The sequence below is a fragment of the Elephantulus edwardii genome, unplaced genomic scaffold, assembly GCF_000299155.1.
Source record: "Elephantulus edwardii isolate Elephantulus edwardi_28Jun2011 unplaced genomic scaffold, EleEdw1.0 scaffold00098, whole genome shotgun sequence".
In the NCBI taxonomy this organism is placed as follows: Eukaryota; Metazoa; Chordata; class Mammalia; order Macroscelidea; family Macroscelididae; genus Elephantulus; species Elephantulus edwardii.
In genome coordinates, this window is record NW_006399848.1 from 4,708,803 (window position 1) to 4,727,658 (window position 18,856).

The 18,856-nt window shown below is 36.8% G+C and overlaps 1 protein-coding gene across 1 annotated transcript in view; it reads left to right on the forward strand.

Annotated features, from left to right (window-relative positions):
* Positions 1–18,856, forward strand: part of LOC102862295 (chromosome unknown open reading frame, human C7orf63) — an 85,505-nt gene that overhangs the window by 33,004 nt on the left and 33,645 nt on the right. The window contains exons 6-13 of the mRNA XM_006891492.1: positions 790–888; positions 5,734–5,883; positions 5,986–6,163; positions 8,057–8,180; positions 13,998–14,046; positions 14,140–14,261; positions 14,643–14,859; positions 18,104–18,268. Coding sequence (XP_006891554.1) covers positions 790–888; positions 5,734–5,883; positions 5,986–6,163; positions 8,057–8,180; positions 13,998–14,046; positions 14,140–14,261; positions 14,643–14,859; positions 18,104–18,268 — 1,104 coding nt within the window. The remainder of the gene's footprint in view (positions 1–789; positions 889–5,733; positions 5,884–5,985; positions 6,164–8,056; positions 8,181–13,997; positions 14,047–14,139; positions 14,262–14,642; positions 14,860–18,103; positions 18,269–18,856) is intronic.

Sequence of the window (18,856 nt, forward strand, 5' to 3'; positions counted from 1 at the left end):
GGGGGGGGCGGGGAGAGGGGTGCAGTGTGTAGTTCCCCTGTGCTGTCATTCTCAACTGTAGTGTCCAATCCCTAAAGTCATATAATAAAGATTGGATTTATAAAGATACTGATAATAAAGACAGTCATAGTGAAAGCATGTTTTTCAATGAAGTATTCAACTGATGTCAAGACTGCATTATGACAGAGTATCATAAAATTGGAACCCTCAATCCCAAAGGCATTCAGTTCAAATCCATCAGATTCTCTGTTGGAGAAGGAGGGGCAATCTCCTCCTGTGCCAGTCGGATCTGATTCAATGGCATACAATAAGAAAAAGGAAAAAAAAAAAAAACAAAACCCTTTCATAAGTCAGAGGCTACCCATATTAATCAACACATACCAAACTCCTAGATGTCAAACACTGATCTTCCCAGTAATTCTAAAAGTAGTAATTTGTATTAGTAGTAGTATCCTCATTTTATAGATGAGGAAATTGAAACATCTGTAATAGAGCCAGAACCAGATTTATTCTTGGACAGCCTGGTTCTAAAGTACATGCTCTTAGTCATAATTCTATTCTTTATAGGAGGAGTGACTAAGTTGATGACAAAGGAACAAACTTTGAAATGACAAATCAAGGTGTGTGTGTGTGTGTGTGTGTGTGTGTGTGTGTGTGTGAGTGAGGGAGAGAGATTACATATGATTCAGATTCTCTAATGATAGTATTTATATCATCGGTATTTTATATTTAAATTTGCAAATAATTTTATGAGAGTTACTAAATAGCACTCACTTCTTTTTCTGGCAGGTGATTTAATGAAAATACCAAATTCTGATTTGAGGATACAAATTTGCAAATGCATTGTTAATTTTTATCATGCAGAACCACCAAAGAAGCACATTACAGGTGAAATTTTCAGTGGTTTTTCAATAGTAATTTCTGTCCTTGGCAATCAGAATATTCTGTTCTATTTTTCTTTTAACTCACAGAGACACAGTGGACTCATAAAATGAAGCATGTAAAAGCATGTATGTGTATGTGGTTTTGAACTCTTCAATAATCTTAAAAAAATAAGTCCTTTTTTTCAGTTTGGGGTTTGCATGATACTCTCATTGCAGTGCCTAATTTGCAGTTTTATAGCCATAGCTAAAGCAGGTTCGTTACTGATGCTGTCTGTTGCTGCTGTTAGGCGCCACGTCCACTGTAACTTATAGTGGCCCTAGAAACAGCAGATCTGAACCTTGCCCCATGCTGCAGCATCCTCACAGTCTTCAATATGCTCAAGCCCATTGTTATAATTACCTTGTCAAAGCATCTTGTTAAGGGTCTTCCTCTTTCTCTCACCCTTTGCCTTTGTTGCGATGGTGTCAGTTTCCAGATTGGGCTACCTAACAACACAGCCAAAGGACATAAGATAAAGGTTCACATTCTAGCCTCTAAGGAGCACCCTGGTTGTACTTTGTCCAAAACAGCCTTGTTTGTTTTTTCGGTAGGCCATGGGGTATTTAGTACTCTTCTTTCAAACCACAATTCAAAAGCATTGATTCTTCTTTGGTAATCTTTATTCATTGTCCAATTTTCAGATGCATTGAAGTAATGGAGAAGGGAAACTATGGCATCAATCAGGTGCACCTTAGTCTTTAAACTGACATACTTTCTCTTTAACATTTTGGAGAGGTCTTTGACAGCAGATTTTTCCCAGTGCAACATGTCTTTTTATTTCTTGTGTGATATTACCATGGATATTGATTATTATTGTTGTTGTTGTTGTGTACCATTGAGCCAGAACCAAGTGATAGCTGATCCTCCAGCAGGCTTTCAGAAACAGTAAACCACATGCATAGAAATTGCCCATCTTTCTATCCTAGAGAAGCTGGTAGATTTGAAACCATATGTCTTTGAGTTATCAGAACAACTCCTTATCACTAGGTTACCAGAGCTCCCCTTTATTAATTATTAGAGGCATTAATTAGTATTATTTAATACAATTAATATTATTTTGCCATTTTAGAATTATTCATAATATCTACTCACCAAGAAAGATGTTAAATTTCTAATGCAAATATCATTATAAATCACATTTGTGAATGATTCAACATGTACAAAAAAGTCTTAATGCTTATGGTAAAATGAACCTCACTGAAATGGTGATATCAAGACAGGAGTCACTTACACTGTGAGGGGCATCATGTTATTTAAGACATATGTCCAGCCTTCACAGTTTCTGTAATCATTTTTAGTAAAGGAAAAATACATAAATAATCCTATTACATTTTGTGCCTTAAACTCATCCAAGTTCACTGTTGTTGAACTGGTTTTGACTCATAGTGACCACCCATGAAATTTCTAAGGTTTTACATTTTTATGGGAAGAACTGCCTGTTTTCCTCCTGAAGAGCAGGTGATGGATTCAAACTGCTAACCTCCCAGTTAACAGTCTGATAGGTTATGCACTATGCTATCAGAGCACCTTAAGTTCCCTTAGCTGAGTGAAAAGAAGCCTAGTAGTTCAACACAGTAATGAGTAAGGAGTGCTGGCAGTGCAATGGTTAAGCACTCAGCATTTAACCAGAAGGCTGGTAGTTCTCTCCATGGGAGAAGGATAGGTGGCAGTCTGCTATCTGTAAAGATTACAGTTGTGGAAATCCTAGGGGGCAGTTCTACTCTGTTCTCACTGTGAGTAAGAATTGACTTGACAGCAATGTGTTTCATTGGTTAAGTTCAAAACAAAGAAAAAAATATTATGACATGGGAAAAATGGGAAGACATCTGCAGTAGTTAAATAAAGAGGTTTTTAAATCATGAATTTTGGTGTTGATGAGATATACAGGTGGAAGTATTTGGTGGATGTTAGATTCTAAAATCAGTAGGGACCAGAAGCATTTTTGGAACCCATCCAAAAAGAGATAAAAGTTGAAGTTATCAGAGTGCCTAAGTTTTCCAGGAGATTGAACATAAAAACAGCAAAGAATCAAGAATGACATGAAGAATGCCTCTATTGATGTCTAGGAAAAATAACCCAAAGAAAGTGACAGGAAAGAGAGGCTAAAAGAAGAGGAAGAAAGCCTGGAGAGTGTCATGTGTGCTAGTGTCAAAACTCCTCCATAATGGAGAGATGAAAAAGGCGATTTAGGGGGAGGGCAGAATGTGAAAAGTTGTAGTTACTCCTTGGCAGATGAATTGCTACAAAGTGTTTGGAGCCAGTGCAGGATTAAGGAAAGAGAGTTGTAGTTAGAGAGGCAGTGGCCTTGAGTTTGAGGGAGATGAAGAAAAAAAAGGTGGGAGGACACCTCTCAACTGATAACAAAGTCAGAGGAAGGTATTGAGATTTTCTTTTGGTTATTTACATTTAGAATAGGCAGAAATGAATCTTGTAGACAAAGCCAACTAAATGAGAAATTCTCGTTCTCATATCAAGTTGGAACTGACTTATAGCTGACTCTTGATTGGGTTTCCAAAGATGGTAAATCTCATGGGAGGAGATTTCCCATCTTTCTTCTGCAGAGCCACTGGTAAATTCAAACCACCAGGGAGGCACAGCCTTTGGGTAAGCAGCACAACTCCCTACAGACTTCCCTAAATGGGAAATAGGAAAGGAATTTCCAAAGGATGTGGGAGAGGATGGAATCAACAGAAGCTTAGGGCTAACCTTAGTAAGATATAGGAAGAAGAAAAGGATGAAAGTTAAGAGAGAAAAGTGTCCAGAGATGTGTGATTGGCCTTAATTTAATCAAGTTCTGAAAATTAAGAGTACTACACTGTTCTAATTGTCTTACCGTTGGTTTCCATTGATGGGCAAAACTGGACACCTGGGACCACAAATGAAGAGTCATTAGCTGAGCTAAGAACATATCGTGGGATACAGGAATCAAGTGCATAAGCCTTACTACTATGTCTCCTATAGAAATATAAACTCAATATAAAGGCATAACAGTATATAATATAATTTTTGTTTATATGTGAGATAGTTTGTTGCACAAAAATAATAATTTTAAAATCTTTTGTAGCATGGGAGAAAGATTACAATGAAATGTTCCTTAGCTAGAATAGCATATAAAATTCTATGTACAATGTTAACAACTTAATCCTACTTAGAGCCACAATCAATATACTTTGTATTATCAGTCAGGAGATATATTGCACTGGGAAATTCTGTAATCAAGGACTTCTCTAAATTACTGAGAAGCAGTGATGTCAGATAGAGGACTAAACTGTGCCTGATTTAGGCCTTGGCAATTCCTTGGAGAAGGATATTATGCTTGGGAAAAAAAGGAGGGTGGGCAACAGAAAGGAAAATCCTCAACCAAGGTGGATTGACAAAGTGACTGCAGCCATGAGCTTGTGAGGATAGCACAGGAAAGGACGGGTTCAGTTCTTTTGTTCATAGGCTCACAAATGAGTTGTTCTCCACTTTAGGGGCCCTAACAACAATGTGTATTAAAAAATTATACAGGTACCGGGGGGGTGTGGTGAGGGAGAAAAGTGCAACAATGAATGACTGGAAACCCCAAGTCTCTGTAAACGTTCATTAAAATTAATTTAAAAAATACAGATACGTTAAAAAGATAAATTATATACCAAAATATTAATGTATGAAATGGTGACATTATAGGCAGTTTTTGCTTTCCTCTTCATACATTCCAGGCCTTTTAAAATGTTTTATATAGTGTAGTATAATATAGAGAATCCCTTTTAGGAATACACAAAGGCTCATCAATGACAGAGTTCAAATTTGTATAAATCAAACTGATTGACAGTCATCTCAGTACTGTAAGAAAGACTGAGAAATCCAGGTGATCTTGAAAGTTGACATGTAGGGGAGTTTAAAAACTGATAGCAATGGGAGAAAAAGTAGGCTCATATTAGATTAGCAAAGTAGCCTCTGGGTGTTTTCATCCCTGTCATTAAATGTAGTTGGGAACTAAGAAGAAAATTATTATATAACTTTTGACTATGAATTAAACTTACTCAAACCCAAACTGAAATCCACTGCCATCAAATTGATTCCAACTCCTAACAAACCTTCCATCAGGTCTCAATACTATAAATCTCTATATGAGGAGACTACTCATATTTCTCCTTTAGATCATTTAGAAGATTCTGCCTCCAAGTTCTCTGTTTGCAGCCCAACACTTTATGTGCTGTGCTACCCGTGGTCCTTAAACTTCCACCAAAAGCCATTCAGTTCACTAGCACTTATCAGAACAGCATCATCTTTTCCACCTCTATTGCATTGTCCTTAAAAACACTAAAAACCAACAAAAAACCCACTGAAGTAGCACCTTGACTTGAATAGGGAAGACATTCATTGTTTATGTGTTTTCCTACGTATCTACTAACAAAAATTTTTTTGTTTCTTAGCATTTAAGACATACTCCCAAACTGTATGATACCATTTTACATTCTACATCAAGAAGTCAGCAAACTGTGACCCACAGGCTAAAGTTGATCCACTGTAAATGAACACTTTATTGGAACACAATCACACCCATTTATTTCTTTATTATCTGCAATTGCTGTGGTGCTACAATCTCAGAGTTGAATAGTTGAAACAGAATCTACATGGCCTTCAAAGCCTAGAACATTTAGTGTTTTATACAAAAGTTTTGCTTATGCTGTTCTAACTGATTTTAAAATACACGTTTTAAAAATTTTGTTTCGTTTGGTGATAAATTACGGATTTCATTGCCTTATAATATAGACAATTGGTATGTAAAATACTGATATCTGTTTCTTAATTGATTGTTGCTAGGCTACCAGCAAGCTAGTTCATCATACAAGATTCAAATGGCTGAAGTTGGAGGATTGGCAAAATCAATGGTCCTGGCAATGGAGCTGCTGGACAATCAGCTTGTCGAGAAACTCTGGGTACTGAAAGCTCTGCAGCACCTCTCAACCTCTGGTCTGTACACGACTGTGAAAGCTTTAGCTCCCTTTTCTCCTTTGTTTTCATATAACCATGTAAAGACTATGCAACATAAATAATTTTCAAATTTGCTTTTAGAAGTTAATTGTTCTTTCATGATGAAAGCACAAGCTGCTTATGAAATCTGTGCTCACCTCAATGATCCCGATCCCTCCGGACAACTTCTGTTTCGTTCTTCAGAAATACTTTGGAACTTACTGGAAAAATCCTCCAGGGAAGAAATCGTCCAACAGCTTAGTAATTTAGAATGTTTGTTGTAAGTATATGTGATTAAAATAAGAACCTTTTCTGCTCTTAGAATGACAACCGGTGAGTGAGCTCGCTGGCATCTTGGTGTGACTCTGTGTTCAGGTGGGCCTTGGGTTCATGTGCTGGCTGGGTTTCAGGCTGTCTGTTTTTGTGCCATGGTATACATAGATTTGCATGATAACAAGTCATGTTTTTCTATATAACAGTTTTTGAAATAGACTATTAGTAAGATTACTTGAATATGTATGAACCTAAATTAAATATTTAAAAGAATGCTTTTATTTACTCATTCATTAAATTTATTGTTGTTATTATCCAGATACTGCAATAAACACTTGGAATAAAATATGAGTACACCTTCAAGTTGCTTATTCATTTATTCAACAAATGATTATTTGTTATGTGCTCAGTACTAGGTAATAGAAATGAACTTTAAAATAGTGAAGACTGTTCATTTTCATGGGATTTACTATATGATAGGCAAGATGGATACTTATATGCTTATAAGTAACTAAAAAGAGAATGTACTAAATTTTATGAAAGAGATTATCAGAAGGGACTATATGTTCTCTTAGAAGTGAGTCAGTAATTTTTTCATTGCAAAAAACTAAAAGTATAACCTTCTGACTTACAAAGAATTTATGGATTCATGTATACAAAGTCTCAAGATAACTGCACAACTGATTCCATTTGCCCTAGATTCCAGACTTAGCCAGTGTCAAGAGTAGAGTTCTCTTCATCTCTCCAAACTGGCTTCCACTGAAGTGGCTTCATTTATAGGCTGCATGTGCTGAGTCCTAGACAGTCCACTTTGACACCATCACCACACCACCAGTCAGAGAAGTTGTGCAGCTCCAATGCAAAATCTTCATATTGAATTAATGTTGGCCCTAAATGGCCTGAGATTGATCCTATGACCATTCTACAACCGATTAGATGCTAGAAAGAAAGAATGTTTCAGCAGTTGAAGACAATGTTATTGAATCAGGATATGGGTTGGTTGCCTCATGAAAATAAGGGTACTGTTGTTATAAAAGGATACATTGGACTGAGGAGGCAAGATAACCAATATTGACTTCAGAGGGGATCTCTGCCCATGTAGAGTGCATCCTAGACAAAAGGAACAGAAGTGAAAATAGAATTTAGCAAAAATAAATAAATAAAATTAAAAGATAATTAATATAAAAAATATGAAAGGCAGCAGAAAGTACAGAACAGAATGGTGAATGATGTTAGTGGGGCTTTGTTGTTTTTGTGTGTGCCATCAAGTCAGAAACAACCCATAGCTGACACCCCCCCCCCAGCAGGTTTTCAGAGGCAGTTAATCTCACAGGAAGAGATAGCCTATCCTCCTGAAGAGCTGCTGATGGCCTCAAACTGTGTGTACATTTGGGATTACAGTGTAGCTTCTTGTAACTAAGCCACCAGAGCTCCTTCATGGTAAGAAATTGTGCTGCAATCCCAAAGGCAAATAGTTCAAATTCACCAGCTGCTCCATGGGAGAAGGATGAGCAGTCTCCTCCTGTGCAATTTACTGCCTCTTTGAAAGCCCACCAGAGGGGCAGCTATGGGTCAGTTCCAACTCCATGGTACTCAACAACAAAACAACAGTATAATATGAAAGTTTGCTTAAGGGATAGAACTATATCCTGAGAACAAAGACAAAGTATTAAACAAAATGAAAATATAAATGGCATGGTTGAATCTCTATTTTAGACTGTCATTGTGACCACCCAATCCCAAAGATCAATTAGTGGGTTATTTTCAAGTACACAGTGAATTAGGAATATGTACTACAGTGTTATTAAGATTAGAAATATTTAGAAATCAACATTATAAAGGGATTTTGTTAAAATAAAGTGTTTCTATAGAACAAAAAAAATACTCTTTTACTTTCCAGGGTTTTAAAGGAAGTATTTAAAAATCTGTTTATGAGGAGTTATAGTCATTATGATCGTCAACTAAGAAATGATATATTAGTGATCACTACAATTGTAGCTCAAAACCCTGAAGCACCAATGATTGTAAGTACAAATCAGATCTTATTAATTTTCATTATGGAAGTTGTGAGTCTGTGGAGAAGAAATATGAAGACAATAGTGGAGTGTTTATGTTTTTGTTTTGATGCCAAGTTTTGTTGGAATGGTCATCAATATACTTCTCCCTATGCCAGTTCTTTGCATCCTTAGGGAAAGGTGAGATCCTTCTCAGATTTTACAATTTATACACATGTTTAGCATTTGTGATGCTTTTTTATTTTCTTCCTAGCTTATAAATTTCTGTCTGGTATCTGATATTATTTTACTTTTACCTGAAGAACTGCCATTAGCAATATTTGTAGTGCACATTTGCTAGCTGCTGGCAACAAATTCTCTTTCTTTTTTATCTGAAAATATTATTTCACTTTAATTCTTAAAGTCTATGGTCATTGGATATAAAATCTGTGTTTAAAATTTTCTCTTTAAGCACTTAGAAAATGTTGTTCCATGTCTTCTGATCACTGTTGTTTCTTAAAAGAAGCATTTGTAATTTGAGTTGGTCTGAAAGCTTTCAAGATGTCCTTTCTTACCTATGAATATTTTGACTCTTTGTTTAGCAGATTTCTCCTGCTTTAAGTTCCCAGAGCTTCCTGAATTTATCAGACTTGGAAAACTTTTACTCCATTCTTATTTCAGGAATTCTTTCCCCACTTCATTCTCTTACATTTTTCTGATATTCCAGTTACTTGTATATTCGGCTTTTTGACAATGTCTTACAGGTCTGTGCCTCTCTACTCATTTTTTCCCCCAGTCTTTTTCTCCCTCTGTTCTTCTCATTGAATAATATGTTTTATTCTATTTTTTCCTCATCTTTTTTTCTCCTCATAATCCCATCCAGAGTCAACAGAATATAGAAATTATTGAATAATACAATACAATTTTCAGGTAAAATCTTGCTGTTGTTGTTAAGTACAGTCAAGTTACTTGTGACTCATAGTGACCCTATGCACAACTATGAGCTCTGAACCCTGCTCTATCCTGTGCCAATCTTGTTGTCTCCGAAACACACCCTCCCATTACCCCAGTCATTGAGTCAGTCCATCTCATCCAGGGTCTTTCTTTCATGGCTGCAATACATCAACAGGAAACTACCAGAAATTTGAGCTAGATTCAAAAGAGACCTTGGTATGAGAGATCCCAGTGCTGATGTCAGGATAGGTCCTGACTGAAAGAAGAGAATACCAGAAAGATGTTTGCTTATGTTTTATTAACTATGCAAAGGCATTTGACTATGTGAATTATAACAAATTGATATAACATTGAGGAGAATGGGATTCCCACTTAATTGTGCTCATAGGAAACCTATATGTAAATCAAGAACAGTTATATGAACAGAAAATAGAACACTGAATGGTTAAAAGCAGGAAAGATGTGCATCAGGGTTGTATTCTTTGTCCATACCTAGTCAATCTGTATGCTAAGCACAATATTCGAGAAACTGGACTTTCTGAAGAAGGACATGACATCAGTATTAGAGGAAGACTTATCACCAATCTGTGTTAAGCAGATGACGTAACCAAGTTTGCCAAAAATCAAGATTTAAAGCAATTAACTGAAGGAAATCAGAGACTACAGCCTGGAATATAGATTACATTTTAAACATCAAGAAAAAAAATCTTCACCACTGGACCAATCTTCTTGTTGTTAGGTGTTGTCTAGTTGAGTATGACTCATAGTGACCCAATGAACAACAGATCTGAACCCTGTTCTATTCCATTCCATACTCATACATCCTAACACACAAGACCCTATTGTGGCAGTCACTGTGTCAATCCACCTAGCTGAGGGTCTTCTTCTCCTTCACAGACCCTCCACCCCTTATAGCATCTTGTCCTTCTTCAAGGAATAGCCCCTCCTAGCAATATGCACAAAGTATGTGAGGCAAAGCCTCATCATTCTTGCCTCCAAAGAGCACTCTGGCTATGTCCTCTCCAAGACATATCTGTTTTTCCTTTTGGCAATCTATGGGATGCTCAGTGCTCTTCTCCAACACCGCAGTTCAAAGGCACCAATTCTATTCCTGTAATCCTTATTCATTGTCCAGCTCTCAGATGCATAGCAAGTAATCAGAAGGACTATAACCTGAATCAGATGAGACTTAGTCCTCAAACTGACATCATTACTCAATAATTTGGAGACGTCCCTAATGGCAGACTTTTCCTAGTCTCCTTATTTCCTGACTGCTGGTACCAAGGATATTAATTGTGGATCCAAGCAAGATGACACTGTTGACAGTTTCAATCTCCTTTTTATCTGTCATACTGTTGCCTATCAGTCTCATTTTAAGACTCTTTGGGTTTGTTTGCTTTTTTTTATGGTGAGAAAAAAAATGTTTATAGAATTAGCTAGCTGGACTCAATTTAGATGGTCCTAATTTTGTTGGCAACATCCAAAGCATCATAGTGAAGAGCAAGTCAAACGAAGGCCTTCCTCTTTCCATCAGGTCTAATTGAGGTGTTAACCCTGGCCACATCAGTGTTATAGAGCTTCTTTACAGCTTGTTTGAGTTGGTGCTTGTTAACCTTTATATTCACAATGAACACAAGTGTGTTGTTCTCTCTTCTTCATGGCTGACTGAGTGCTCAGGGGGAACTTGATGATGGCATAGTGGTCAAGTTTGTTTCTCCTGGGATGACTCTTCGGGGGGGGGGAGGGGCGGGTATTTGGGCAGCCTTTGGAGTCTCAGTGTCTTAGTCTGCTGGAAGGTGGGTGACATGCAGATCTTGTGTGTGTGTGTGTGTGTGTGTGTGTGTGGCTACGTTTCAGGACTGCCTTCTTGGCCTTTAATGCCTTGGCTTTGGCTTCAGTTTTAGGAAGGGTAGAGGCTTCCTTCTTTGCTTTGGATGCCATCTTTGAAGAAAGAATTTATTTTTTTTACATTGAGATGCAATACAGACCTAAGGCTGTATTCTTTGATCTTCTGCAACAAGTATTTCAAGTCCTCCTCACTTTAAGCAAGGATATCATGCCGAGAAAGGTAGAGGGTCAATGGAAGAGATGAAGACTTCCAATGAAGTGGATTGGTACAGAGACTATAACAGTAGACTTGAGCATGGCAGAGTTTGTGCAGATGACCAGGATGGGACAGGGTTCCAATCGGTTGTTCATACAGTCACTGTGAACTGTTGTTGACTCGACAACACCTGACAGCCACAGTTTTAATTTCAGATACTTTCAATTCTAGAATTTCCATGTCATGCCTCCATATAATTTTTATTTAACTTTTGAGAATTCCTATATTTCAATTCATTGTGATTATCTTTACTCTGGATTCTGGTTATTCATTTGAAGAGCATTTAATTTTGTTTTAGTAGTCATTTAACTTGAATGGACTTGTTACTGCAGTAAAGTTGACATTTTAGTGCATTTTTCTTAAGTCTTACCTGGGATGTTTGGACTATTTATGCACTTGTGTAATGCAAGGATCCACCAGACATTTGGAAAAGTTAAACACAGAATTTAAAAGATCCCCTCTCTGACTCTTTCCTTCCAGTGTTTCTCCATTCACTTTTCAGTATTTGTAATGCCCTATAATTTGTCTCTGCTATCTGGTTTTTTGAGTCAGAGATTTCTCTGAGTTTTAGCATCTTTACAAGATAGCAATGGAGACTTAGCTTCAGACTAAAAAGCTTACATTGTGCCATTTCCTTCTTCAAACTGCTAACACCTTTACCCCCCTCCAAGAACTCCTTGCTTTTTGGTCACTGTTCAGTACTTCTACATCATTATCTTCATATATTATGCTTGTTGGTGTTGTTAGGTGCCATCGAGTCAAGTGCAACTCATAGCAACCCTATGAACAACAGATCTGAACTTTGTCCTATCTTGTGCCATCCTCACACTTCCTGACATAGTAGAGGCCGTTGTGACAGTCACCAAGTCAATCCACCTGGTCCAGGGTCGTCTTCTCCTTCATTGACACCCCACCCTTCTAAGCATCAGGTCCCCCTCCAAGGAATAGCCTCTCCTAGTAGCATGCCTAAAGTATGTGAGGCGAAGCCTCATCCTGCTGGCCTCCAAAGAACACTCTGGCTGCACCCTTTCCAAGACATATTTGTTTGTTCTTAGAGTTTTATCTGCATAGGGATTAGACTTTTTTTTAACTTAAGGTACATTTATATATTATTTTGTTTTTTTAACCTTTTACTCTTCTTAGGCTGAGATGAAAATCTTCTGCCTCCATGCTGCCCCGAAACTATTTTAACTCCCAGACCCAGCCCACCGGACTTCTGGGACTGGGGGCCTTACCTGTTCTTCTTAGTGTGTTCTGAAGAGCACTGTAATTTGAGACTTGTTATTCTTTGTTGTAGTTGAATTGGTTCCAACTCATTGTGCGGCAATCTTGAAGACACATGGTTCAAATCCACCAGCTGCTCCTCAGGAGAAGGATGGACAGTCTCCTCCTGTACGATTTACTGTCTCTGAAAACCCACCAGCTCAGTTCTGACTTGATAGGACACCAGTGTAGCTGCAATACTCCAAGGAGCACTCTAGTTGTACTTTATCCAAAATATGTGTTCTTTTGGCAGTCTGTGGCATATTCATTATTCTTTTCCACCAACATATCAATGTGCACCAACAGCCCCTAAAAGCCCAAGCTGCCTCTTCCTTTCATTCTCTCACGGCCAGTGGTGCAGACGGGATCACTGGTGGCTAGGATCTTCCGCTCTGGAAAGAGCCTCTGTGTCTTCAGTTCTGAAAAGAGTCTTTGAGTCTTCAGCTCTGAAAAGGGCCTTTCGGTCTTCAGTGAATTCCTTGAGTTAGAGACCTTTAGCATGGAATTTATACTGTGCAATTAGGGAAATAATCCTAAAGATGACATGCTAGGGAAAGTAGAGGGTCAGCAAAAGAGAGAAAAACCCTCCGTGCGATGAATTGACATGAGGACTGCAGCAGTTGCTGGAAATCTTAAGGTTAACTTGGGATAGGGGAAGATTTTGATCACTTGTCTATTGAGTCACTGTGAGTCATAGTCTACTCAACAGCATGTACCAACAACAGAATTTTAATTAAGATTGCAATACCTAAGTAGAACTTTATGTTTTTCTGGAAGCCACTTGTCAGCAAGTTCTGATTACCATTCTTACTTACAGACACTCAGGTATAAATTGCAGGAGTATGTATGAGTCAAAAGAAAAAAAAATCTCAGTTTTTAAAGAAACCATATGGAGTCTGAAGTTCTAGAAATATCAAGTTGCAAGCCTAAAGCCTACGATTTGCCTAACAAACTCTCCTCAGTGTATACAATCTAACTTGCTTATCTCTATCTGACATGAGTTCCCTCATACTGAAATGCTTTTAACTCTTGTCATTCTTAAGGATTTCCGTGTTAAGTAAAAAGAATTCTGTATCTCTTAAACATTTGGTATGATGACAGTGGGTTAGGTGAAAGTAGGGTATATAAGACCAAAAATTTCTGAAAATAACAGCTGGATTTTCTCCCTCATGTCACATGAAAGTATACATATGAGTTTTGTAACTGTGTAGGCCTAATACGTTTTTAATTCTTATTATTTTAAATTATCAAATTTTAAACAGTATTTTGTAAAATGGTCTCAGACTGCTGTAAATTATTTTTTAAACCTGTAGAAGTTCATTCAAAATTAAATAAATTTCAAACTGCTCTAGCTATATGTTTTATTTCTTTGTTTTCCTCCCTTATTATTAATGTGTTAGGAGTTGAAAAATGGAAATAAGTATATCTAGTAAGGACACTTAAATATTAGGTAAATACCAAGTTTCTGTATCTTTATTTCCACTTAATTAATTGACCTCTCTCCTTGTTTTATGCTTTTATATTAGGAAAGTGGCTTTACCCAAGATTTAATACTATTTGCAACCTTTAATGAAGGTAAGATCTATAAAAAGTTCAACTTTTGTAATGATCTTAATGAATTGTAAACATAATTTTAACTGATTTTACTCTTTATTTTTCCTCCCATAGTTAAAAGTCAAAATCCTTTGGTAAAAGGTCTGAAGCTTACTAATTCCTATGAAGATTTTGAGTTGAAGAAATTACTATTTAACATAATTGTGATATTATGTAAAGATTTTTCTACTATACAGGTAAAGAATAATTCTACACAGAAAAAGACATGAGAGTGATCTCACTTTATAGCAGGTTTGTTGGGTTGGGTTTTTTTTTAATGCCACAGGATCAGGCAGTGTTTCTGTGTTATTCGTAGGGTCGCTGGGAGTTAGGGCCAAATCAACAGCCTAACAGCAAGAATAGAGATTGTGTAACCAGGAAAAAGGATCATAATCAGCTTGTATCTTGGGGTATATTTTGTTTTGATTTTTATATATTTTACAGATTGGGAATATTTAGGAAGGCAATATTTTAAAATTATCATCAATGAAACATGAAGTTGAAAATCTTTACTTTTCTTAAATAAAATTGTTTTCATGTCGTTTCTACAAAGTCTTTTCTCTTTTTCTTTCTCTTAGCTCTTAGTTCATGGCAAAGTCATCATGGCTTTATTTACCTATGTTAAAAAACCTGAGAAACACAGAATAATCGAATGGTCTGTAGCACAACATGAAGAATTACAGCTGCATGCAATTGCCACTTTGTCATCTGTGGCCCCTTTGTTAATAGAAGAGTACATGGCATGCCAGGGAAATAGTCGAGTACTTTCATTTCTTGAATGGTGTGAGAATGAAGGTGAGTGGTCTTTTAAGATCTTTGTAATAAAGAATAATTCAGCAACTTACAGGTAAAATACAATTTTAGTTTACTGTTGTAACTAGAATGTTGATAATGCTTCTTGAAATTCTAATTTATATATTTTACTCAAACTCTCAGTATATGCACAGGGAAAAAAAATCCAAAATGAATGAAAGCAAAGATAAAATTGTATAAATCTGCTTCTCCAAGAGTTTGATATTTTTAATGTTAAGTTTTAAAAAGGAACAAAGCACTGAGGTTTCTTATAAAGTCAGATACTAGTAAATGTCAGAACTAGAAATTTAGTTAGTGTAAGTATATAAAACATAACATTCCTCACTGACAGAAAAGAAATACGTGTAATTTTATTTAAGTTTTTATATTATTTAACAAGCTGCACTGCAATCCCAAAGGCACATGGTTTGACTCTATCAACTGCTCAGTGGGAGAAGGATGGACAATTTCCTCTTTTTTTAAAAAATTGAATTTTATTAATTTTAGTGAACATTTACAGGGATTTTGAGTTTCCATTCATTCATTGTTGCACTATTTTCTCTACCCTCCTCCCCAGTTCGTTCCTCTTTTTATCCCCCTTGAAAGTCTGTTTTAATTGTCCAATTGCCACAGTGCTTGTCAAAGCCAGTTCTGATTAATCTCCTTTGTCAGTGTGTCCTTTGCCATTCCCTATCACTCCTCCCTGAAAGAGACTTCACCCTGATTCATAACGAAAAGGGGATGGTGTATTCTCTTAGCTACTTCTGCTGAAAAGGGACGCTGTAGGTTTCAGGGTGAAGATCTTCTCTCACTACTCTAAAGGCCCCTTTGGCAATAGGAAACACATAGACTATTGTGGAGATTGATTTTGGAATTTAGATGCACTGTTATCAATTGTGCTTAGCCGTACATGTTCATATCCTTGAAGATGTATCATGGAAGTGTTGCAGCCTAGAAGACACAAATTTAACTAACAAGTTAAAAGTACATGAGTCAAAAGACAATTTCCTCTTATATGGCTTACTGCCTCTGAAAACCCTCTAGAGGATCAGCTATGGATCAGTTCTGACTCGACAGCATATAAAAAAAAAATCATTTTTACTCATTTGTTCAAAATTACTTAATTCATACTCAAACTGAGAAACTGAAACTCATTGCAGTGGAGTTAGAACCTTTGGGAATCCAGGACCACAGGCTGTAACCAGCTCAGGAGACAGTTCATCCCTCTCCTGCCTAGCCACTGGTGGATTCAACCCGCCAGAGAGGCACAGCTGTGCTGTCGGCAGCACAACTCCCCACCAACTGTCACCAGAGCTCACCGAGAGCTTACAAGGGACCAGGCAAGGAGCCTGGGTGATCCAGTGGCTAAGTCCTTGGTTGCTAATGAAAAGGTCAATGGTTCCGAGCCACTAGCCTCTCCATGAAAGATGGGATCCTTTGCTTCTGTAACAATTACAATTTGGAAGTTGTACAGAGCACTTCATCCTTAAAAAGGTCTGAGTCAGCATCAGCTCAGCGGCGATGAGTTTATGTTTTGTTTGGCTGACTTTTTAATTTAGGTCCTGGAGATTCATTAATGTTCAAAGCAAAGAAAAATCTACATTTTTCATCACTTCATAAAAAGGAGTGCATTTGGAATTTTATGGTTTTTAACTTTAAATAAAAATCTACTTCTAAAAGAACATCTTAAAGAATACATATTGATGTGTCTTGGTGTTTATCAGTTGCCTGTTGGCCCAGTGATGCGGATTTTTGTTTTCATGATGTTGAGATATAATTCATATTGAAAGCGTAGGCTTTAATCTTCTATGCTAAGCCTTGCCTCAGAACCTCCTCACTTTCAGCAAAGTTGTTTTATCACATAGCACAGGTGAGCCTTCCTTGGATTCTGATGCCACAATTCCTCTTCATAGAGCATAGCTTCCTTAATAGTGACCATAAACCTGTGCTACTAAGAAGTATGTAGTGTTGAGCTGGGGTATACCAGTGAGATGGAATCTGCCAGCAAGGATATTGCTAATCAGTGAGAGAAGGATACTGGGGTAATTAACTTCAAGTGAAAAAGCAAAAATTCTTAACATCTTCTTTGAAAAGTCAATTGCAAAATGAATTAAAGGACTAAATATTAAAAATTCAACTGTAAAACTGAAAATATAAGAAAATGTCTTTATAATATCCAAAACAAAAAACCAAACCCATTTCTATCAAGTAAATTCTAACTCAGAGAAGGTGGAGCCTTGGGCTGTTAGCTGAAATATCAGTGATTCAAACTCATTAACCATTCCAAGGGAAAAAGAGAGGCAGTTGGCTTCCATTAAGATTTATAACTTTTGAAACCCCATAGGTATTTCTACTCAGAGGGTCACTATGACTTATGATATCAGAGTAGGAAAAATGTCTTTTAAGAGACCCAACAATTTAAGCTATAATAGAAAAGATTGATGTATTTAACTACTGTAAAATTTGGAAAGTTAAGTTTCAATTTTATAAATTGAGAAAAGACATTTATTATGCCTGTGACTAATCAAGAACTAGAATCCAGGGTGATAAAGAACTCCTTTATGTTCTTTTAGAACATAAAGTAGAGGAGTGAACAAATTATAGGGGGAAATCTCAAATTTAAAAAATAAAGGCATGTTGAACTACAATTTCACATTTTAATATTTGGGGAAATTAGTCTTAATGTTGTACCCCTATGGCCATTTTTGCTCAACCATTTGGCAACTTGAGATAAAATTCAGAGTGTTATATTCTCTGAGTCTGGTGTCATGTGAAAAACTCTTCCTTAATGGGAATAAGAAGACATAACCCAGGGTATTGTACCACCATTTGTACTAGATAAATGGACTTATCTACAAAATGAATGCTGAACGCATTTTTAAAAGCAGGGTCCTCAGGGTCGCCATGAATTGGCGTTGGCTTGATGGCAGCAGTTGTACAGTGTGTGGAGTCATATGTCTACAGCTACTTATGACAGTGTGAGTAATTTTGAAAATAGTGTGGAATAAGATAAACAGGCTATAAAAGTTGCAAACAACTTGTGTAAAGGGAGTATTATTATATTTATTATATTATAAAAATATGTTTGTGTGAAAGGAGTATTATATTTCTTAAAAATTAACTAATCATGAAAGTTTGATATCTATATGACCTTGTTATAGATACAAATGTATTTGGCATGTTTATTTGAAATATATTATACTGTAAATGTCTTGATGTAAAGTCAATTATCAATTTCTCCCCACAGATCCCTTCCTGAGTCAGGGTAACAGCTTCCACGGTACAGGCGGCCGAGGCAACAAGTTTGCCCAGATGCGTTACACTTTAAGACTCTTGAGAGCCATGGTCTCCCTTGAAGAGGAGACAATAAACAAGGATCTTTGTGAAAGGGGTACAATTAAGCAACTGATAGGTAACATATAAAATTTTAGCTTACTGATAAAGTAGAATATAATTTATTTCTACTCTGTAGCAAGAAACTTCTAGATGTTTTCTTAAGTTATGTTTCATATTCTTACTATAAAGCAAATTGTCTTACTTATTTAAACTAAAGGAAGCCAGAAACCAAAATTTAACTGCACATGACAATGCACTTTTCTTCATGCAGGCTTGTCTTCTAACTTCTCCATTATGACCACTACTTTTAAGAGATCTTTTTGGAGCCATCTTTAAGGAGGATAATATTTTCTTTCCCAAGGCATTGGAGATACACAGGAATGCACACAGCACTTTCTCATATGATATGAATATCAGATTATCCCTGGTTTTCAGTACATAATTATGTCCCCCTATTCCCACAATGCTTGAACACTGTTATTAAGTGCTATGAAATTGGCCTTGTCTCCTAACAACCCTGAACACAACAGAATAAAGCACTGCCTGGGCCTGAGCCGTCCTCATACTGGTTGTTAACCGTGAGCTCATTCCTAGAGCCGCTGTGACGATCCATATCGTTGAGCGTCTCCCTTTTTTCTCACTGATGCTCTCCTTAACCAGGCAT